The 22,791-nt window shown below is 38.9% G+C and overlaps 1 protein-coding gene across 4 annotated transcripts; it reads right to left on the bottom strand.

Annotated features, from left to right (window-relative positions):
• Positions 1-5,309: 5,309 nt before the first annotated feature.
• Positions 5,310-19,712, bottom strand: LOC103709950 (protein-tyrosine-phosphatase MKP1-like). Of its 4 annotated transcripts, XR_003386249.4 has the most exons (3): positions 17,320-19,700; positions 5,884-6,126; positions 5,313-5,754 (listed from the first exon to the last, which is right to left on the bottom strand). XR_003386249.4 is itself a non-coding variant. In XM_026805762.4 (2 exons), the coding sequence occupies exons 1-2, from the start codon at positions 19,462-19,464 to the stop codon at positions 5,737-5,739; spliced, it is 2,163 nt and encodes a 720-aa protein (XP_026661563.3). In that variant the 5' UTR covers positions 19,465-19,711; the 3' UTR covers positions 5,310-5,736. The 4 variants fall into 4 exon arrangements, 3 of the variants coding, with proteins under 3 accessions (XP_026661563.3, XP_008793723.3, XP_089786250.1); XM_026805762.4 differs by lacking the exon at positions 5,884-6,126 and having other exon boundaries at positions 5,310-5,754; positions 17,320-19,711; XM_008795501.5 differs by lacking the exon at positions 5,313-5,754 and having other exon boundaries at positions 5,804-6,126.
• Between the last annotated feature and the right edge of the window lie 3,079 nt (positions 19,713-22,791).

Below are 22,791 nucleotides of genomic sequence, written 5' to 3'. Positions count from 1 at the left end.
CGTTTCAATAAAACTTAGAAAATTTTTGTTATTGCTTTGATAGATCTTTTCATTCTTTTCTCGAAATGCTAAATTATATTTTGCAAGATTTTTTATGACAATAATAATTCTTAATAGAACTTTTTTTCAATGATCATTTTCTTGGTTTATTTGTTCTTGAAAACTTTTATCAATTATCTTATTTTTTAGCAATCTCACTTCTAAATTAATCCACCTATTCATGCTAATGATATGTTCATTAGTTGTTTCATGACTTTTAAGCTTGATCCTAGATTTTTCCAATCTCTACTTTCTTCATTGACTAATTGACTCGTGCTAGGCTTTGAATCAAATAATTTACAACAAAAACAATATACTCTATCCAAATCTTTCGAATATACTAACCATTTTCTATCATATTTTTCACCATTGGTAACTTACGAATATAATATATCGTAGAGAAGTGTCTATTATTTTCATCCTTAGAAAAATGAAAATCATAATTCCTAATTAGACCTCTTTCCACTATTAGATCTCTAAATTTTGTATCAATCATTTTTCATTGACCAGGATCATATAAATTTGTAGGAATAGGACTAGTTTCACAATCTTTTTCCTTGTTTATCCTATCTCCATCTGATTCTTCATTGTATTCTTCACTAGATATTGTTTCACTAGCAATCTCATTTTTTAACTCTATTTCGGGTGCATGTTCTGTTGCTAATTCTTGAGTTGAATTTGATGTGATGTTATGTTTGTTTGTAACAACAAATCTATCTAGAGCTCCTTTTTGAGATTGAATGAGTTTATTGATTTTTTTTTTTGAGTTTTTCATATCCACAGTCATATTTTCTATTAGACATTTTAATCTATAAATAAGATTATCAAACTAAGCAATTAAAGAAACACTACAAACAAATCAAAATATAAAAAAGTTAAAAATGATAAAACTTAATTAATTGTGTCAAGAAAACAAACTCGGGTCCTGATAAGTAGTGCTGAACTTAATTGTGTCGAGAAGAGGCGGAATTGAGACGAACTCGACGGCGAGAAGAGGCCGAATAGTGTCGAACTGCTAAAGTCACAACCAATCTACAATTAGACCAAAAAATAACCAATTCTAGTGTCTCTTACTTGACTAAATAAAAATTAATTGGACCAAAAATTAATTAATAAACTAACTCACCTGCCTCACTGCCTGGGATCAGTGGGAACTGGGAACTGGGAGTCTAGGAACTTGGGAAGTGGGATGCTAATGCCGAACGGAGGAGCTGAGGTCTGAGGAGAGGACGGGAGGCCTCGGTCGCCTAAGGGCTAAGGCTCGAGTCGTGGGCCCGTGGCCGTGGGTGGGGGGCCTCGGTCGGGACTCGGGAGGAGGTCGGAGGAGCCGAGGACGGCGAGGAGAGCTGGAGAGGATGGGAGGCCTCGGTCGGGACTCGGGAGGCCTTGGTCGGGATTCGGGAGTCGGGAGGCCTCGGTTGGGACTCGGGAGGCCTCGGAGGAGCCGAAGACGGCGAGGAGAGCTGGAGTCTGGAGAGGACGGGAGGCCGGAGCTGAGGAGGCCGGAGCTCGAAGCCGAGGAGCACGGTGCACCGTGGACTTTAGAGCAGTCCGAGCTTGGAGGCCTCGGTCGCCGCGGAGCCAGGAGGTCGGAGCCTCGGAGGAGCCGAGGACAGTGAGGAAAGCTGGAGAGGACGGGAGGCCGGAGCTGAGGAGGCCAGAGCTCGGAGCCGAGGAGGAGCATGGTGGACCGTGGACTTCAAAGCGGTCCGAGCTTGGAGACCTTGGAGGACGGGAGGAGCCGATTGCCGAGGACGGCGACGTCGGTGAGGAGAGCTGGAGAGGACTGAGAGCCAAGCTTAAAACCGATTCTTTTGCACTCTGCAAGCCAAGCTACCGAGTCTGCCAAGAACTGGAGAAGGTTCAGCATTAAAAAGAAAGCACCGGCAGGCCGCAGGTGGCAGAGAAGGGGGGAGCCGGGGAGGAAATGCTCGTTGGCCGTTGCTTGTCGATGTTGTTGTAGCCGGTAGCCGTTGCCCAGGGCCTACGCCGCTATGCGCCTAGCCTGTGACCCTGTCTATCGTCGGGGAGACGCTGAAGGGCCGAAGGGGACTCACTGTAGCGGCGTACGGGTGTAGCCCGGTGGCCGTCGCCCAGTCCCCGTTTGCCAGACGCCAATGCCCACTGCCCAGCTATCCTTTCACATCCGTCGCCAACTCCCGTCTGCCATTAATTAAGCAAAAAAAAAAAAACGAGCCGTGGGTGGGGGCGGTCGCCTAAGGCTCGAGCCGGCACTGACTCTAGCGAACGCTCAATTAAAATTCCAGTGAGTACAGTGAGCCAATAGTGTTGAAGTCAAGAGGAGAAAAAGGGACCGACGATGATCTAGCGATGATGATCTGCAAAACATGCCAGCGATGAGGCGAAAGGGGGTGTCGGGGTGTAGCAATGATGCTTGGCAAAACTTTGCTAGCAGATGGAACCAGGACCCACACACAGTACCACCTAGTCTCCCACCTCCGAGAAATAGATTGGATGAAGAAGACGGACGATGGATCTTAGCAGAAATCACTGAAATAGAAGTTATGGCAACTCTAAAATCTATGGATTCCAACAGATCTCATGGGCCTGACGGTTTCTCACCTAGTTTCTGCAAGGGTTATTGGAATATCATTGGTATGGATATATGCAAAGCTATCAAAGAGTGCTTTATAAGAAGTCAAATGCCAGAGGCATGGAAGAGAACTTTTGTCACGCTAGTTCCAGAGTGCAGTACGCCTACTGTGCGAAATCATTATAGAGGAATAGGCAGATTTCATAAGGGGGCAAAATATCTCTGACAATGTGATTTTAGCTCAGGAGGTTATTCACTCATTGCATAAAGTTTCGGCTGCAGACTCTTTAATGATGATTAAGTTATATATGTAAAGAGCCTATGCCAAGGTTGATTGGAATTATTTGCATGCAGTGTTACGTCATTTCAATTTCCATTAAAAATTCATAAAGTGGATCGAGGCTTGTGTAAAGTTCCCTTTCTTTTCAGTGTTGGTTAACGGGACACCTAGTGATTTTTTCAAAAGTCCAGTATAAGGCAGCACCAAGGTTGTCCACTACCACCATACCTATTCATCCAATGTTCTAAGATGTTCAGTAGTGCCATCCTGGTGGAAGCTCAAGCAGGTAATATTCATGGATATAGGCAAATAGAAGAAGTCCGCTAGAGAGTTATTATTATTTGCTGATGACTTCCTTCTGATCTCTAAGGCGAGACTAAAAGATTGTAGAGCCTCTTGCTTCTTACTGTATGCAGTCTGGGCAGACGGTAAACCGCAAACCTCGACAAATCTATGGTTCAATTCAGTCCAAAATCCCTGAGGCTTCATGTTGTTGAATATACAAGCTGTTCGCAAGTTCAAAAAGCAGATGAGCTGAGTCAGTATCTTGGCATGCCACTTAAAGGAAGAAGATTAACAATGGGAGAAATGAAGATAATGATGGACAGAATTAATGGTCAGCTAGATTCTTCGAAATGGAAGTTGTTGTCTTCGGCAGGAGGGCTACTTTAGTGAGGTCAGTTCTATGCTCTCTGCCCGTTCATGATTTCCAATACAGTAAAAGTTCCAAGAAGTTTGATAGATTGGTTTAACAGAACTTTGAGGAACTTTGTGTGGGGGAGTCATACATGATAGCACAAGAAGTCATAAGGCAATGGGAGGTTTGGGAATTCCAAATACTGAATATTGGTGGGAAGGATTGATGAGCAAAGTAGCTGGTAAGATTGCTTATCTATATTCATATATATCTATATATGTATGCATGAATGCATGTAGGCATATGTGTGTATTAAACTTGTAGTTTGTAAATTTAAGAACAATCAATTACTTGGATGAAATTAAAATTTTTTGAATGATTTAAATTACTCCTTTTGGTTTTATTTAAATTCTAAGTTATTTTATATTTAATTATTTATTGTTATATTTTAGCTATAAATACATAACTAGCATCTTGACACAACCTAAAAATCTGACTGAACTCAACATGAAAACATTTCTCTTACTTGTCCCCGACCCAACCCAATCAATTATTGGTTGGGTACAGTTCCCAACCTAAATATTATAATAATATTATTATATTATAATGTTGTAATAGTATTTTAGTACAATAATAATATTTTAATTACAAGGATACGGAAAATGGAATAGTTGGAGTGTTAAGCGACCCTTTCTAAAGGGTTTTCTGAATTACAAGATTCTATTGGAATTGTATTGAAATTTGGCTGCAATTCCAATTATACGTTTTTGGGGCTTTACAGGCATCCATATATTTCTTTTAGGCATCTGTAATTCTATTGCAGGCAATTGCAGCTGCAGCTTGCTAATTGCAGTCAATCAAACATTTACATCCTTTCCATTGATTTTTATAGTTAGATTTATCCCTTTTTTGGCAAGAAAAATAATTGCCTTTTAAGGATTAAATCTTGATTCACTTGGTATGATTCCTACAGTCAATTGCAAATATCTAATACCAACTAGTAAATATCTAGCTCATAAATTGCTGAAATGTTTTAATATGCTACCATGAGGTTAGCTCAATTTATGGCATTGGAAGGCAGTCCTGTTTTGGTGACATGTAATTTTTATTCAAACCCCCCCAGAAGTGCATGGTTTGGGTGTTCATCAAATGAGACCGTACATTGATTCTTTTCATTTTTCTCAATTGCCTTGATTGGTAATTCAATGTTAACGTGCCAGCTCAATGAGGTGCTGGCATCCAAGACTTTTACGGCATTGAGTGGAGCTAGTTTAGCACCTAGTTATTTATGTGAAGAAGCACTTTCATGAACTTTATAAAGCCATGCCAATTGCTGATAGAAATACAATCAGCAATCTAGGATTGAAATCGAATCGGATACTAGTATATCGATATCCATATTTGTTTTGTTTGATAAATATAGATAAAAATAGGAATGCTAGTCGAATGCAAAAATTTATATCTATATTTGTTTTAAACAGAAACGGATACAAATCAAATATAAATATAAATTAAATTATTAAATTTTATATTCGTAAAACTAAAAATATTATGAAGTGAACGATAAATCAAGTTAATAGCATATTAATATAGTCGTTTATTTTTCTTAAAAGTTCATAAGACTATAAAAAATTAGGTAAAGTTAAAAATGGAATCGGATATTTGAATACGGATTGAATAGTTATCTATTCAAACCTATTTTTTTTTGACAAATATGAATATAGATATCAGTCGGATGCTCAAATTTCTATCCATATCTAATAGATTCAGATATGAAAATAAATTTGGACGAATATCATCCGATCTACTATCACCTCTATAGCAATCTTTAGCATTTCTGATGGAAAATGTGCTTTGCGCAAGCATACGGCACAATCTTTTCACTTAATAATGCTTTTCGCACTGACAAGCCTGAGTGCCTGCTTGTAGGAGATAGAATAACCATTTCTTGAAGCAATATGTGATATCTTGTACATCTTCTTCAGTCATAATGGTCCTGATGAGAAAAATGAACCGAATTCCACATGCCAAACTTTTACATATCATTGAAAGAATTTATTTGCGCAACTTCATCACATAGGTGTGGTCATACAATTACAAGTTCTTGTCTGTTATATTTATCCCCCAATGATTTAATTTTCTCCATTAGGAAATTTGTTGTGCTTTGTCTCACATCGTCTGGTGGTGGCGTGTGTCTGCAACACCTTCAATCACCTGTCCCTTGTGCTATAATCCTAAAGTAATCTGCACCAAGTAAATATTTATGTGAATAAACTCAAGGAGTCAGACATTATGTTGACAAGCATAAATATATGTATTTCATGGTTCCCAGAATTTGGACATATACATTGACACCTTTCAGTGTTGACTGACCGTTAAATATCATGCGTGTTACACTTTCACATCGAATTGAAATTGTCTAAATTAATTTTATTTGTGTTATCCTGCTGCGATTCATCCAGTTCAACCATTGCTTCTGTGCTTGGAAAGATTAGTTGGAGCTCCAAATCTCATAAGTCATCTTTAGCATTATCAACTCTGACTACTCTTGTTAGCTTGGTGAAATGAAAACAGGTGGTTCAAGAACTGCTCTGGCTCCTCGCCCTCTCTAATTATCTATCAATCACACAATAAAACAGCAACAACAAAATCAGGTTGAATTACAAAACAAACCATAACAAAAAGAAGAAAGACGAAGAAGTTATGTTGAAAACATATATTTGTTTTAAACAAACTACAAAGTAGAGTCAACTGACCAGATGTTCATGGCACAGATAGGTCATAGGTGAAAAAGAAAATTACGTAACTTGCTTGGCAACTCAAAAAAATTTCACCACACTCAACCAGTTCTGGGAAGACCCATTTACACGTGCTACTAGGATAGGTGAGCAAATAACTCCTCCCAGATCAGCAAAATACATTTTCTTTGACACTCGTACTTGGCATTTTAGAAGTCTCAATGTTGAAGTAATCGTGTCATAAGTACATTAAAACGGCCTTTGCAGGCCAATATATGATAGCAATGAAACCGACAAGGAAGAAATCCTCTGTTCACATTCGCACATAAGCCTTAGCATGCTTCTTTATCAGTTCTAGATGGCTGAATGGCTTATGAGACAAGAAAACAATATTTGCATATTATCTCTTGTCAACCTTGTCATTTGTTACTGTTAGCTATATGTACTATCTATACATGCTGATAGATGTATGGCAGCCACATTCTACATGAAAGAGCATTAACCTATTCTAGTTGTAAAATTGAGAACTTGATTTATCATTCTCATTACTGGTTTCAGGTACATGATTGCAATCCACTTAACCATGTTCCTGGGCCGTTATGTTATAAGAGCCTCATGATACTCCTCAAGACTTCTTAGGATAACTTTGAAAATCTATCATGAGATATTGGTTGATTATCTCCAATGTGACCTTTGAGCATAGGTGTGTGCATCAATATTTTCACTGAAGGAAGTTGTGAAGATCTTTGGTGACGGATCCATATTTTCATACAAAGGCATCCTTTCTCCAGCATAATTTAATGACTGTCAGCAAGCTCAGACTGGCCTACCACCAAACTCAACTTCCCCAACCTTCCTGTGGCATCTTTGACCCACCTAGTGCCCTGTTAGGAAAAAGTATTTCATTACCACTATAAGACATGGCCAAGATGGCCATGTTAGCATCTGAAAAACCTAGATTTCTGGTATATTTCCCTCTGATCTACTTTCTCACTTTTTTATATAAATTTTGCAATTTCTTTTGGTATTTTCTTTGGACATTTTGACGTTCCTTAGCTTGGCGACCATTTTCCATATATCTTGCCACCATTTGCCAAAAGTGAAATGTTTTTGTTTATATATTTTCATTTTTTATTTGTTGCATCTTTTAATTTAATTTTTTTTTTTTACATACATCTTGTGATCTTTATTAGGCTCGGCATTAACTGTTTGTTCTCTCCTTGAAAATATATTCCAAATTATTTTCTTGTACTTTTGGTTCTTTAACAGTTGGGTTCTTTGGATTAGCCACACTTGCCAGCTGTCTTCATGCATTTAGATATCTTACCATTGCACTTGCATCTAATAAAATCCTCATGATGCCCTTCATGAATTCTTGCTAGCTAGGGATGTTCATGCTAACATTGAGAGCAAACAGTCGGTAGCTTGTCACTGTCAACAGCCACATCATTGGATAACACATATGTAGTCATCTTAATTGTTCCAATCCAGTTCCTCGACTTCATTTCAGGCCCAAAATCCTGAAATTTTAAGTAGAGCTGTCTCATCAATGTCTTCATTATTATAACATCATTTTCTAAAAGCACATATCTGTACTTTATCTTCTGGCCCTCACATGGTCCTTCACTTTTCATCTCTCCAAAGCCTGATAAAAAGAACCTAATAGAACTCGCTGGGCATGCATGCACCTAGAAATCATTTACTGGAGTGGCTACTAATGCATCTATTACTCAGCTTGCCAGCTTGCCAAGCATATTTATACAATGTTTGAAAAGTTTCTGTGATGACACAAATAGTTCCAATTTTCCATCATCATCAATGTCTCCTGCTTCATTGACCTCATATGTTCGATTCTAGACAAGAAAAGATACAAAACTAGGTTTCTCCAGTCTAACCGCATGATCAATGCCCCTGACCTCCTAGATCAATATCATAGATTGGCCCCATTAAACCATATTTCTACTTGATTCAGATATAGTGTAGTGAAACCTACAGACTTGCCAACTCTTCCAAATGTCCTATACATTCCTCGTATGAACTTTTATGAGTGAGCCTACTCCATGTCTCCCTTTTCTTTTACATGTTTTATGCAATGTTTATCCTCATATAGGCCAAAGGACTAGGTCCAACCTAAGAGTGAGGGAGATTAATCAGTAAGATTATCTCTGTCACATTCCCATTCTTTACTTTAAAACCTTCAATTTTTAGTTCCAGAGCCTAGTCCATCTGATTTAGAGCACCTTATACTAGATCATTTATCGGCTTCTAGTTTTAGTCTCTGTCTTCTTCAATACTTTTGGTTGACCAGCGTTTGTTATCAAACAACACTGATGAAGGGCCCAGGTCCTGAGAAAACTGGTCAATAGCTGATGTTAAATTGACGGGCAGATTTTCAAAGAATGTCAAAAACTATGATACTTGCATATGATTTAATCGGTATGGTTATGGTCAAAGCACTTGACCATATGCTTTTATCTAGTGAAATGAATTCTTCTAATAATTTTGGTATTGTTCATAATCATTCAGGGACCAAATACGTCACCTTCTATTAGAGACTATACATATTGCATTTACTTCTTTGATGGTTTCTAACATTCTACCTCCATTTACCATTTGGATTACCATTTCAATCATATGCAACAATTAAGATAACATCACATTGTGCACCTATATGGGTCAGTACTTCAAGATTATTACTTTTGATAGTCCACTCAAATACCCCTCGCTCAAGACGTATGACATTAATGACACACGATACCAATCTTAAACACCTGTTTTCTGACAACCTTACAAGAAATAGGTTGTTGAGGAAAAAATTTATCACTTTGAGACTACCTGCATGCAACTCATTTTTTTCGTGCCCATTTAGATCTAGGACAAGTCTGTAATCTTAGTCATTGACAGTCACTGACTTTAATTTAGTAAAGAAACAAAAGGTTGATTCTACACTTATTAAGATCTAGAATTTATTTCAGATATGCAATATCGGCAATAATCTGCAAACAAATTAAGATTTTTGATGCAAGAAAAACAGCATTGGACTGAATTCACAATGTGGAGGCCAAGTAGAAGACATCATTTCTTCTCAAAGTAGAAAAAATGAAGAAAAAGAAGAACAGAAAAGAAGACACCATATTCTTTTCTTTTATATTCTCCTTTGTACTGCTCCACAACTACGGGTAACAATAGGTCAAGTCAGATTGGGTTTGTTCTTGGTTTGGGACCACAGGCCATCTCTCAAAAGGAAATGATTCCTTAGAGAGATAAGGATAATTTTGATCAAGAAATTATCGTACTCACATATATATGGCTTCCAATAGGATCAAAAGCTACTATTGATTATTGCCCATCTTGGGGCATTTCCAATTACGAGATCATGTTCTGAAGTGCTGAAAAGAAGAGTAGAAGAAAAACGTTTTTTCCATAAATTGCTCAGTAATATATGGCTTGGCAAAGAGCACACAATCTCTATTTTCATTATGCACAATCTAATGATGTGGAGATCATTTTGTTTCGAATTTCCCTATTTTATGAGATGAAGGCCATTTTTGCTTTGCTTATGATTTGTTTAAGAGGATCAAATGACCATCTTCATAATTAACTAAACTCAGAGGACTAATCAAGAATAATTTAACAGGGTTCACATGGAAAAACACTATAACATTTTAAATTTAGTTATACTCAGGTAATCAAGTCCAAATTTAAATATGTCAAGCTCAAAGCCTCAAATGATTTAGTCATATGGAGAAATTAGTCAAAAGGTAATACTCAAGGGTTTAGAGAGTAAGCCTTTGAGTAGACTCAGAGGATTAGGCCCAAAATTACTTCATAGTAACCTATGAAGAAAGTAAATGGATCCAACATTATATGATAACAATAACAAATCTTTAAATATATATATATAGTAATTCTAGAATACAACAATAGAACAATCAAATGACTTAGTCACTTGGAGAACTTAGTCAAAAGGTAATACCTTAGGGTTTAGATAGTAAACCTTTGAGTAGACTCAGAGGATTAAGTCCAAAATTGCTTCATAGTAACCTATGAAGCAAGCAAATGGATGCAACATGACATGATACCAATATAACAAATAGTTAAAAGAATGTAATTCTAGAACACAACAATAAAACATAATACAATATCAACAGCATCCACAAAATCTATTATTTTGTCCACTTCATTATGTTTATGCAGCATGCACATGAACATAACATGGTTTGATGCACCAGTATGACAAATCTCGAAAGAATAAAACAGGATATGACTGAAATATGCTAATAAAACATACCATGCCATCAAACTACTGTTCTCAAGCTTTTGGCAACATCAACATCGAAAAACTCCATCATTTGGTCATGATAAAAAATCTATAGGACATGGTCCATACTTACTCCATAAAATAACATCAATGTTACATATTCTAAAATTAGCCATACATCAGATCCATAATTAAAAGGTTAGCATCCATTAAAAGTAAAAAAAAAACCCTAAATATATCTAAGAAGTATATGAAGCCTTTTTTTAATTTCTAAAAATATGATACTCCAAATGAGTACCTTACATGTATCCTAGCCCTATCCTACAATTCCTAAAATCCCATATGTATTGAAAACAAAGATAGTGTGAAATTCAAAGTATTCAAGGGACATAACTAGTTACATGACAGGAGTTGAAGGGCTGTGCTACATTTTCTTTTTAGCTGGCTCAAAGACTAAATCAAATTGTATTCAGAAGAAAATCACCAACAAGATTCAATCAATTTAAGTTCTCCTAGCTAGATCCAATAGATTGAACTTGATGGGAGGCAAAATGGATCGTCCTACTCTAGCATGGAGGCACCCAATTCCGACCAAGCAGACCTCACTCAGCTTCTTCCAGCGTGGTCACCCTCAGGCCAGATTTCAACCACAACAGAACTCATGGAGGGTTTAAACCAAAGGATTAGTCCCCTTTAAGCTTACAGAAGATGGACTCAGGGCCTAGGAAATGCAAATCATGCCAAGGATGAGTTCAATCATTGATGGGATCAGTAAAGTTCAAGTTGGAACAGGCCTGCTGGGCAAAGTCATCATTAAATTAGAAGACTTGCAAAGTCGCCAAAATTTACGAAAACACCAGCTAATAGCTTGGGATGTAGGTTTCTTTAGGGTTCCCTTATTTCGGATAGATCAACATGTGTTAGCTGGTGACATGACCAAGTAAAAGTGAGGCTCTTTTTGTTCCCACAATGAGTAGGAATTATTACCCAGCAACAGTCTAGTTTCCTTATTTCATAACTGCTAGAATAGAGTCCTATTTATAACTTTATTTGAGTTGTCAAGGAAACTGTCGCCTATATAAGATGTCTTTACAGTGAGGCTAAATTATTCTTTCTTATTAATAACATTATTTTTCCTTTTTTTCTCTTGAGAAAGTTGTGGTATTCTGTTGTGAAGCCAAGGTTGATTTGTGAGCTAAAGAAGACAGTTTTTTGTTTTTAGATTTGGCCTTGTTTTAAGAGGATGATGTTAACATTAGGTGGTATCAAAGTGAGTTCTTCCTTGGCCTAACAGCATTCAACAACAAATAAAAGCAATGGCACCTCCAAGAACAACACAACAAATGGTTAATAAGTGACTCAAGATGTGTTTAGCACATCACTCAAGGTGACTCAAAGATCAATCTACTACGAAGTTGATGGGTCGAATCAACTCTCTCTAGATCAACTTATGTACTGTGATGATGATGGTGCTTGCAGTCACATGGATTGTGATCCAATGAATAAGCTAAATAGCCAATTTCAACCCTACAAAGAAGGGTGTAGTAGTGAGGAGCTTGATGAAGTTATTATTCAAAGAGATGCTACATGAACAAGACACCAAGATGAAGACTATCATATGAAGATAAATCTTCCAGCTTTTAAGAGACAATAGAATACCAAGGCTTCCTTGACTGGGTTGCTGAAATCAAGAGGTTCTCTGATTACATGAAAAATTGCAGGTTAAAGAAGGTGGAACTTTTCCCTTACACATTGAAGGTTGGTGCTTCAACATGCTGGGAATGTCAACAAAGTGAATTTGATATGGACATGGCAGTTGATAAAGAATTTATTAAAGGTACAACTTTTATCCATTAACCATGATCAAATATAATTTCAATGGTATCAAAGTTGTAAACAAGGGAGTCACAACATGACAAGGGAACCGGCCGAACCCCTGTTTCGTTCGAAATAGAGGAACCGGCCGGACCCCTGTTTCGTTCGAAATAGGAGAACCGGCCGCGGCCTCGCCTCCCGCGGCCTCCGCCGGCCTCCCTCCCTCTCCCTCGCCCGCTCACTCTCTCTTTCCTTTTTCTCCGGCACCAGTAACGATTTTTGTTTCCATTGCCGGAACCGTACCCATGAGCTGCCGGTACTAGTCAGAATGGCCGGAACTGCCCGGTCCGGGACAATTCTGCCGACCCTGCTTGCTACCATTCATGACACCACCCGATAGCTTGGGACATAGATTTCTTTCAAGTTTTCTTGTCAGACAGTCAATATGTGTTAGTGACATAACCATGTGAAAGTAAGCCTCCCTTTATTCCATAGAAGTAAGAATCATTACCTAGCAGCACTTCAGTTTAGTTTTTATTGTATAACTATACTAGAACATATTTCAATAGAAGTTCTATGTCCTATATGTAAGGAGTCTCTCATGAGTCTGAACTATTTCTTCTTATTAATGAAACTGCTTTTCTTTTTTTTCCTTTCAAAAAGAAAGTTGTAGTTTTCCATTGTGAAGCCAAAATAGATCTATGAGTTCCGGATGATACTGTTCCTTTTCTAGCCTTGGGCTTGTTTTGAATAGATGGTGTTTATCTTGTTTCTTTGCGCTCTCATGCTTGTGCTATGTCACCAGGCCAAAGCTGAATTAGTTAATTATCCAGGAGGATTGAACACACATACTCCTTTGCGTCATACATGTAGAGATTTGTACCTACATTTATCCATGCAAGCTGGGCCTAGAGGGCTAAATGTAATTTAACATTACCAGATCAAAAGGAAAGAATCCTTCAAAGTCCAAACCGAACATTATAGTGCCAAAACCTTTAGTAGGGAAACTAGTTGAGTCCAAAGACTTTAACAATATTGTAAACTCAAAAATCCATGCTCTAAGCTCAGTTATTTTTTCAGAGAGACTAAGTTCCAACATGAGACTTCAACCTAAAAGATTGAGTTGTCAAGCATTGGCTTCCAGGCGCTTAAGTCTCTTCTTCAAGTTTGTTTCTAGGAATATTCCTTGTCATATCTATGCACAAGCCTAAAACCTATACTTTGTTCATGGAGGAATAATATCCTCCTTTAATTGGACACTGTGGAGCCCCCATTTAGCTATGAAATACTTAGAAAGCTTAATTCCAAGTTCCAAGTTCCATATGCGATGATCATTTATTTTAAGCATTCACTTAGCTAATCAAACTTAAATATGAGGTTTCTTACTTCTTGGAGGATTTATATTCTCCTTGCATTTAGTTCCAAAGGATAAAAATACCTATTTTATCATGAGAGACCCAAAGTTCTCCTCTAGTTTCATTTCATGAATTTGTTTTGTGTTTACGTATATGGTAATTTCTATTAAGAATTTGAGAAAGATTCAAAGTCCTCTTTAATCTAGCTCCATAAAAACTCAAAATCCTGTGTTAATTCAGCTCCAGGAGAATAAGCCCCTCTCAAGGACTAAAAGGCCATTTTCGTTAAAAGTTCGAAGTTTTCTATATTACACTTCATTACTTTGAAACAAGGGTGACGCTGTTTCCGAGGTCGCTAAGCCCAATTTAGCAATGAAAGAAAAGTTTGGTTGGGGACCCATTAAAGGGGGCAATTACCCATGAAATAAACAGGATGAGATGTATTATCAATCAAGACCTATGGTACACTAGGCACAATGCTCCATACACCTATCATAGAAGAAAGAGTGAGACAAAAGAATAAAGAAAAGAGAAAGATAGGCATGCATCCCTTATGCATCTGAGAGCAAGGGAGTTAAGAAAAAGAAAGAAAGAAAAGCATTATGTAAGCTCACCTTGAAAGACCTAGTTGAGACATCTCATCCAAAAACGGAGAGTAAGGATTTTTTATGGCTTAATTAGAGTGATTTGATAGGACTATTAGGGTCAAGTGGATTGAAAAGGCCTAAGAAGGCAAGGCTTGGTCTTTTCCTTTCCTCTCAAAGTGAAAGAGAACACCCCTTATTATGCAAGAGACTAAAGGGTCGACCTAAGCTTTAAAAAAGGCAGCAAAACAATCATCTTCTCAGGATAGCTTTCAGAAAGGAGCCTTTTCAAGAAAAATTTCCTCGAAAAGTAGATGACCATAGCACTTGATCATTGGATTGATATACATAAAAGAGTCACCATTAGATGGGTAGAAACATTTTTCGCCAATAGGGGTCAATTTTATATCGGACTATGACATTAAGTGTTAGATGAGTATCATTGTTGTTTAAAAATCCCCTTGAAAATTAGAGCTGGGAATAATCTTGATCAAAAATGGCCAGATGTGGATATGCCATTGTTAGATGCATGAAAGCCCTCTTTGAGAGTAAAACAACTTTAGTCTCTACCATTCAATCATCGTGGATGAAAGATCTATCTAGAATAAGGGCCAATATTAATTCAACCCTTGGATTAGGTGCAAATGAGCACAGCTGTAAGATGAAAGTTGGATTCAATCCAAACTACAAAATCTGGTTTAGACTGTATTATTTTGTTGATTGGGCAATAGCCCATTAGGAATGAGGGCTGGCTCAATTCAGACCATGGTATTAATGCATATAAGCACAGTGATTACATAGATGAAAGTCCTTTACAAGGATAAATTAAGATTCAATTGGCTTGGGAAGGAATGAGCCTCGACATGAGATGGACAAAAGCCCTCTATAAGGGCAATGTTTAGTTTCGAGCATGTATTGAATGGTGGAAGTCTCCTTTAAGAGTGAAGGACACTCTGACCATTTGTTAAGTCTTTACAACCATGGGTGGGCAAAACCCTTCTATAAGAGCAATTGGTAGATATTTTATCAACTTGTTAGAATAGAAAGGGCTTCAAAGCCATGTAGCAAGCTAAAGAGGATGTATAAATTTAATCATGGACATCCATCAAGATATGGGTGTAAACAAGCAGAAATTAGCAAACTAGGGCCATGCTTAAGCTTGGCTTCTTTTATAATCAAACTAAGCATAAGCTCAATTAAGTTAATTTCAAGTCAAACACAAGTTGTCTACAACAAACTCATCTAAAGGACTTGTTAAACCTTGAGGTCCATCAAGAAATTCCTTTGAGCTAATTTCCATTATTCTATATCAATGCACTGGTTGGAATTTTCATTAGCAATTAACAATTACAGCTATTAGCAGCAATTTGTTTTGAAGGATATAGTAGGAGGGTACTTCCATTTGTTTTGAAGGATATAGTAGGAGGGTAAGACCTAAGATCACATTGAAAGAACTATGAAAATATATGGAATAGCTTGAAATAATATTAGAGGTAGCCTAAATAAAAATACGTGGTGAATGAGGATTTGTATAAAGCTGATTTGAAATAGTTAGAGAAAAGGCTCTATAATTATGGTTGTTATGGTTAAACGTTGTCAAGAGGCACAGTTCTTTATATAAAATATGTTAGTGCGTAATAAATAAATACAAAAAATCAAATTTCTATTCTAATTAGTAACTAAATTAATACATGAAATATACTAGTGATTGTATTTCGAGTTTATTTGAACCAACCACCGAATAAGCTAGGCAAATTTCATTCTCAGCTTGTTTTCTGACAGCAAGTCCTTTTCAAGCTGAACAGAGAGCAGAACACGAGCTACTCACTAATGGCTTGCTCATTTGATTAGCCCTACATCAGGATAATAATGGATTTATGGTCATCAAAAGCATTAAACCATAATTATTGACTTTCTAAAGGGTTAGGTTGAAAATGCACATAACATATGCAAACTGACTTAAAAGGGTGTTAACTCCTCCGTTAAACACCTTGGGTGATAAACTACCAGAACATCGAAACATGGTAAACATGACCACTTTAAAAGGGATCAAATATTCAAACACTAGATTGACATGTTTATTAAATGGGTGATATGACTCGACACATCTTATTCTATGGGCCAAACCTATGCCAGTAAAATAACAAAATTACAAGGCTAACCCACTCTAGATAGTTCAAACCCTAAAAGAGTGAAACAAAAGGGGATTCTACTCCATGATGCTACAAAAGATAGCAAAGGCAATTATACATGTTGGGTTCCATATAAGTTAAGAAGCTCATCCCAGTTGGCTTTCCATATTTAGTCAAAGAAGGCAGAAATCATGAATTGAATATCAGCTCTTCAACCTACATAAGGAAGAGAAGTTGTATCTTATGGCATTCTTTACCATAACCATGAAGCCTGGTATAAACAGCTGGGATCCATAAAAATAATTTAAGAACAATCTATATTAGTGAGTTTACAAATATGAGTTACATTTGTTATTAAAGTACAGTTGAAGGTAACTACTTTCTAGCCCTTTATAAGTTAAAAGTAAGAACTGTATAGTACTTCTCAGTTGGAATCATGACAGGAAAACCACATCATAATCCCTTTATTTCCTTTCTCAATCTTAGCCGGAAAGGTTGAGATAGATAGTGTATAATTTTATTGCAGCTGCAGTGATCAAGTCCTCATATGACAACAAAGATCTAAGCTTAGATTGTATAAGTACATCACTTCACTCCCCTACTTGCAACAAAATGTGTTTAGACATCAAAAGATCTAACACTGTCATAGATTTTCATTAGAATCTGTCCTCAGTTGAAAGGTCAATCCATATAGAATTATCATTATAAAGACATCAAATAATGACATCATTTGCCAACCAAATAACATGAAAAGGTTTTTGCTTCCTTTGCATTTTGCAATAAATATCAACAGCAAAAATAACAGTAATTATTGAAAGGCAAGTAATAATCAGCATGTCACTTCCACAAGTTAGTTTGTGCAGTGTATAATCAAAATTGCAGTGCAGGTATGCAAGTCATTGTTTTCAAGAATTTATTAGATACCTGTACAGGAATATCGGCTGGAAGCCCCATATGATCAAAAAACTCGGTGCCAATCCTATGCAAATATGTATGCCCATCATCTCCGTCTCCTTCACTCATCTCACTCCCACTGCCACAGCTCATCTGCGGACTCTGTCTTCCTAGCCAGACATACATAATATTCTTCTTTGTCTTTCTTCTACCTGATTTAGACTTCGGTGCTAACAAAACAAACACGGATTCAGAGTCGAGGACCCCGGGGTGAATTATTTCCACTTTTTCCATATCAGGCCACCTGAAAAGAACTGCATGAGTTAACCGAGCATGACCTTCAGTGCTAACACTCTCTTCCTCAGCATCCATCCAGTCTGGAGATGAATCCAATGAAAGCCTTTGCTCTATATCCATGGTTCCTCGGTCTTCTTCCAATTCTGAAATGAAAGGAGGAGAATAGCACCAATCCCTTATTATATCTCTGGGGGAGATCTTCGCCTTCTTGTCATCAGCCTCCGGTAACAGGGCAAGAGAGGGAGCCCTGGTTCCTCTACGCTCAGCTAGAGACCGAGGAGCACCAGAAGAAACAGAAACGGATGCATCTTTTTCCCTCTCCATTCTCTTGTGCAAAGGTAGTGACTTAGAATCAAGATGAATCAGTGGTGTCCCAAATAAATCCAATCTCGGCGGCGAGGAATTGTACCAATCAGAAGAAGATGACGATGCCGGAGAAAATGTGAACAGAGTAGAAGAAGAGTCAGCCGACGAAGACGATGGAGTGGTGCTCGACTCGACCGAGAAGGAGCCTGGCGACGGAACCTGATCCCCTGTCACTGATTGCTCATCACTAGATCCTTCAACCTCTGCTGCCGCTGCTGCTGTCACAAGTTCCTTTATCCCACCTTTCAAGAACTTGTGCCTCAACCGGCTCCACCCGCTCTCCCTCGCCGGAAGCCGGGTCTCGGCCTCGCTCCCCGGCATCGGGAGCGGCGGCACCACGCCGCCCTTGAGCGCCCGCCGGAAGATCTCGAAATCAAGATCATAGAGCTCGACCCTCCTCTTCCCGACCACCCCGACATCAAGATCCGTTGCTTCGGAGCTCGAAGAATTTGGGTCACGGAGGGCGGCCCAGAAGTCGGGCGGCTCGGAGCCCTCCAGGACGGTGACGATCGGCCCCTGGGCCCGCTCGTAGCGGACGACCTGAAGCGCCGCCCCGCCGGCGCTGGCGGCCATGGTCGGCTCGCAATCGCGGCCGACCCACACGTAGATCGCCGCCGGGACGTGGACGAGAAACGCCCCCCGGGAGTCGAGGAATCGGGGAAGCCGGTCGGCGACGGCCTTGGGGACGAGGTGGAGAGGGTCGTAGGGGGAGTGGGGGCCCATCCGGTAGGCCCGGAGGGCCGACCCGGGGCTGGGCGGCAGCGCGTGGACGCGGCTCTGACACTGAAGGAGTTGCGCGGCGAAGCCGAGATTGGGGTCGGTGACCGCCCGGGCGGCGCGGACGCGGCGGAGGGCGTCGTCGAAGGAGAGGGCTTGGCGCCACATGAGGTAGGCGATAACGAGCGCGGCGGAGCGGGAGGCGCCTCGGCGGCAGTGGACGAGGACGCGGCCGTCGGGGCGGTGGAGCCGGACGTCCTCCAAGTAGTCGAAGGCGTCGTAGAGGACGCTGGTGATGTCCTCCGCGGGGGAGTCGTGGAGCCACAGCGTCTTGTAGACCAGCTCCCCCCGGAAGTACTCCGGGCACGCCGACCCCACGCAGTTGAGCACGTGCGTGATCCCGTGCCGCCGGAGCACGTCCCTGTCCCGCGCCGCCACGTCGCTCCCCAGGTAGACGTGATCAGCCACCCGGGAGCACTCCCTCGCCGTCGCCGCCGCCGCCGCCGACGACGACGACGACGACGACCCGGCGGCCGACGGCGTCGGAGGAGGGCAATTCCGGCAAATCGGCCACTCGCCGGAGTCGTCGGAGCCGGGGCGAGGCCACTCGTTCAGGACCGGCCGGCGGGCGACGGAGAGAGGCTGGAGAGGCGGGAGGGCGAGCCGGCCGAGTTTCGCCGGCGGGCGGGCCGGGTTCGGGGGCAGGTTTGGTTGGGACGTGGGGGAGGAGCGGGCGGTCCAGGAGGCGGAGCGCCAGAGGGACTTCCTGGGGGTGGGAGTATCCTCGCCGTCCATGCTATCTCACTGCCGTCGCGATGGGGTCGGGCAGCCGTCCATTAATATAGCTACGGCTTCTTCGTCGGTTTGCTGTTTCACCTAAAGCCCGTGACCGATGGGTGGAAGCAATCTCGGCGGGACCGGAGAGAAGAACGGCGACCGGGGAGAGCGACGACCGAGTAAGCGAGTGGATTTTGAAAGGAAATAGAAAGGGGGATGCATTCAATGGGATGGAAGAGTACGGCGCCGCTGTGGGCGTCGGGTTGGAATGGCGACTCTTTGACTGGGTTATGGCTCGGTCAACGCCACGTCATCGTACAGTGGGGTCCACGCGTCTATTTCGGATTCGTTGGAATGGTTAAAGTCATGCTAATGCATGTGAGGAGGGGCAGAGAGAGAATGGAGAGCAGCACGCAGTGTTCAGGAAAGGTAGATGATGGTGGGTAAAGTGTGAGTTTATTAATACGGTGTACTGCGACACGTGGAGCAAGTGGGAACCATGGGCTCGTAGTTCCTTTTTTAATATATAAATATCAAAAGAAGGAATTATGTTCTAAGAAATTTTTTTTTTTTTTTACAAGTATTGAAGTGCCAATTTGAAGCATGTTAATGTTTGTTTAATAGTTTGTTAGAACCACTAACTAGAAATTAGCTTGGTTAGCTTAATTAAAGGATGCTTAGAGATGATTTCTTATTTTTCCACTCCCTTGCATGGTTTTGGTGACAATACAATTAGTGGTGGGCCACCTTCATTTGTATTAAGTAGTGATATGAAGCTTATTAATATTAGATATTAAACATGCAAGTGTTGATTTGAATTGTTGATTGGATATATTAGATTCCATTTGGCATCTTTTTTTTAAAAAAATAAATTAGAAATAGGAAAAGCATTTTGATTTTTTTATATTTTTGAAAATAGGTACCATATTTAGTATCGCTATTTTTTTAACACTGGTTGCCCCCATCTTCTCCATCGCTACTTCTCGCCTCTAATTTATCATATACCAAATCTATGCGGAGGGTCAAGGTGAAGTGTCAGAGGGCCGGGCAGAACGTCTAAGGGTCAAGGCGAAGATAGAACTAGGATGAGCTCAGGGTGGGAAGAAGAGGAGAGCCCGGAGGCGCAAATAGGAGAGTTAGGAGGCGTTAACCTACTTTTAAAAATAAGCATGGACATAAAAATTTCTCACTTTTAGATTTTTTAGAATAGTTAAAATTTTATTAAAAAAATATTTATTGGACATGTTTCCTACTTTAATTTCCATATTTCTATTTTTTATTAAAAATAGAAAAATATCATACCAATTAGGCTGTTAGTTTCTTACGTTATTAGGGGGAGAATTCTGGATTTATGTATAAGGGGAGCCGGATATTTTAGACTATGTTGGTATTATGATGCATTAAATTATTAAAAAGGATAAAAAAAATAATTAAATAAAAACAACTATATTATTCATGTTTATTCTTGATGTAAAAGTATTTGTAATATATCTAAATAGTAATTACAGTTATTCATATTAGGATCTGAAATTTATAAAAATTGTGATTAGTAAAATACAAAAAGGGGACTTCACTAGCAAAATGTTAACAAAATGTATTGCTGATTGTCAACAAATGAATGTAGTTATAAATGTTAAGATATTATACTCCACTCCAACTTCACTAGTAAGCTTTGTCAAAAAAAAAAAATTGGGACTTCACTCTTGAAGTACTGGGCAGCTGACTAGCCCAATTAGCTTTAATTGAGGAACTAAGATATAAAGGAAGAGAAAGTAAATAGAGCTATCATTTATTAAAGTTATGATATGGAGATATATTTGAATTCAATTTTTCCATGATTTGGCTTAAGTCCCTCTTCTTTATTTGGAAGAATTTGTTGTTTTGGTATGATAGGACTTCCTTGAGAGAGCATTACAATTTCTATAAGAGAAAATATTTCTACTCTAGCACTTAGAAATTTGGCTTAGTAGCTGCCATGGTAAACATTTAACACTAAGTATATGGCCATAACCAGCCAATTCGTACCTTTCTATGAATTTTCAATCCTATATTAACTCCGGATTTGATAGTTCCAGTCCATTGAATGTCTACTAGTGATGGTTAAATTGGTAATTTGAATTTAAATGGAAATGACTCTCCCATTTTGATTAGCATATTTTATGACTGTATTTTATGATGCACTTAATTTTGGAATGTGATTGATATTCTTTGTACTATTGTGAAGATTCTTTTCAATTAAATTAGCATCTTTATTAGTGTTAATTTTTTAGAAAACAAATAAAAGAAATCAAAAAAGAGAAAGAATAAAAAAAAAGTTTAAATTACTGTTCCCATATCATTTTATTTTCAAAACAACTCAATATGGTTTTATTAGCAACAATCACAAAGAGTCAATTACACGTACCAACTTGAGAGTCGGTGTTGTAATAGTAACATTTAGTTTAATAAAATTTGTTGGTGTATTAAAACTCTTTATGACCGGCTAGTCTTCGTTCAACTAGTGGGCATCTCTTTCTTCTTAGAATAAGTCTAGGATTTGAACTCTGATGGTGGCATCTGAACTATAAAAAATGGAGAAGAAAAAAAAAAGCAATGAGACTATTTCTGAACTTTCAAAGTACATGAGTTCCACTTTCGTGATAAAAGATTTTATATTTCAAAACTATTTATTAAAATGCTTCATATTTGTTTAAATTTTACTTCTACTACTAACAATTCTCAATATATTGTAATAGTTTTCTAATACAGCAAGGATTTTGCTTTATTTATTTATTTATTTAGGGGTGGGAAGGATAGAGGGTAAGTAAATTCTCAGACTGCATTACTTTCTCAAAACAATAATTGGAAACAAAACCCATATGATAATATTTTATAGCTTAGGCAAAGGCTTCTGTTCTAAATTATGCCAGCATTTATGTTAGATGTATGCCCTAGAAGCCAATTTGGCTGACACATTGTTGATTCTAGGGACATAATTTTGTACTTGACTGTTTATTATTGAATAAATAAAAGGCATCTTTTCATTCATATTATTTATGTGTCTATGAATCGTTCAAGGAATTAATAAGATGATGATACATATTCTCAAGAGTTGAGAATTTGAGCCATGTATCATTGGTGATTAATTTCTAAATGCTCCTAATCAATGGATCATCACGAGGACGGTGATCGATCCGATCAGTGCACAGATCACTTTCCTTCTGGATGGATGAGACTTGAGTCCACAGTATAGGGACACTGAAGTGATAGTGTAGGTGCTTGTTAGAGAACAAGGGTACTGAGCGTGACCAAGACAAGAAGTCACTTGGATGTCTATCCACTCGTCAGTGACTTGCTTGATGTTGC

This window comes from Phoenix dactylifera, chromosome 4 (genome assembly GCF_051530095.1).
Source record: "Phoenix dactylifera cultivar Ajwa chromosome 4, Ajwa_hap1_PhDact_Kaust_v1.1, whole genome shotgun sequence".
Classification (NCBI taxonomy): domain Eukaryota; kingdom Viridiplantae; phylum Streptophyta; class Magnoliopsida; order Arecales; family Arecaceae; genus Phoenix; species Phoenix dactylifera.
Note: the sequence above shows the minus strand (reverse complement) of the source record. Positions and strands in the feature narration are given on the sequence as shown.

What these genes read in the sequence shown, in the direction of transcription:
- LOC103709950 (XM_008795501.5), bottom strand. Translation starts at nt 19,464, where the DNA reads ATGGACGGCGAGGATACTCCCACCCCCAGGAAGTCCCTCTGGCGCTCC. An exon ending in CAGCCGATATTCCTGTACAG is followed by an intron (nt 6,127 to 17,319) that starts GTATCTAATAAA and finishes TGTGATTGATAG; the next exon opens with ATAATTAGAGAGGGCGAGGA.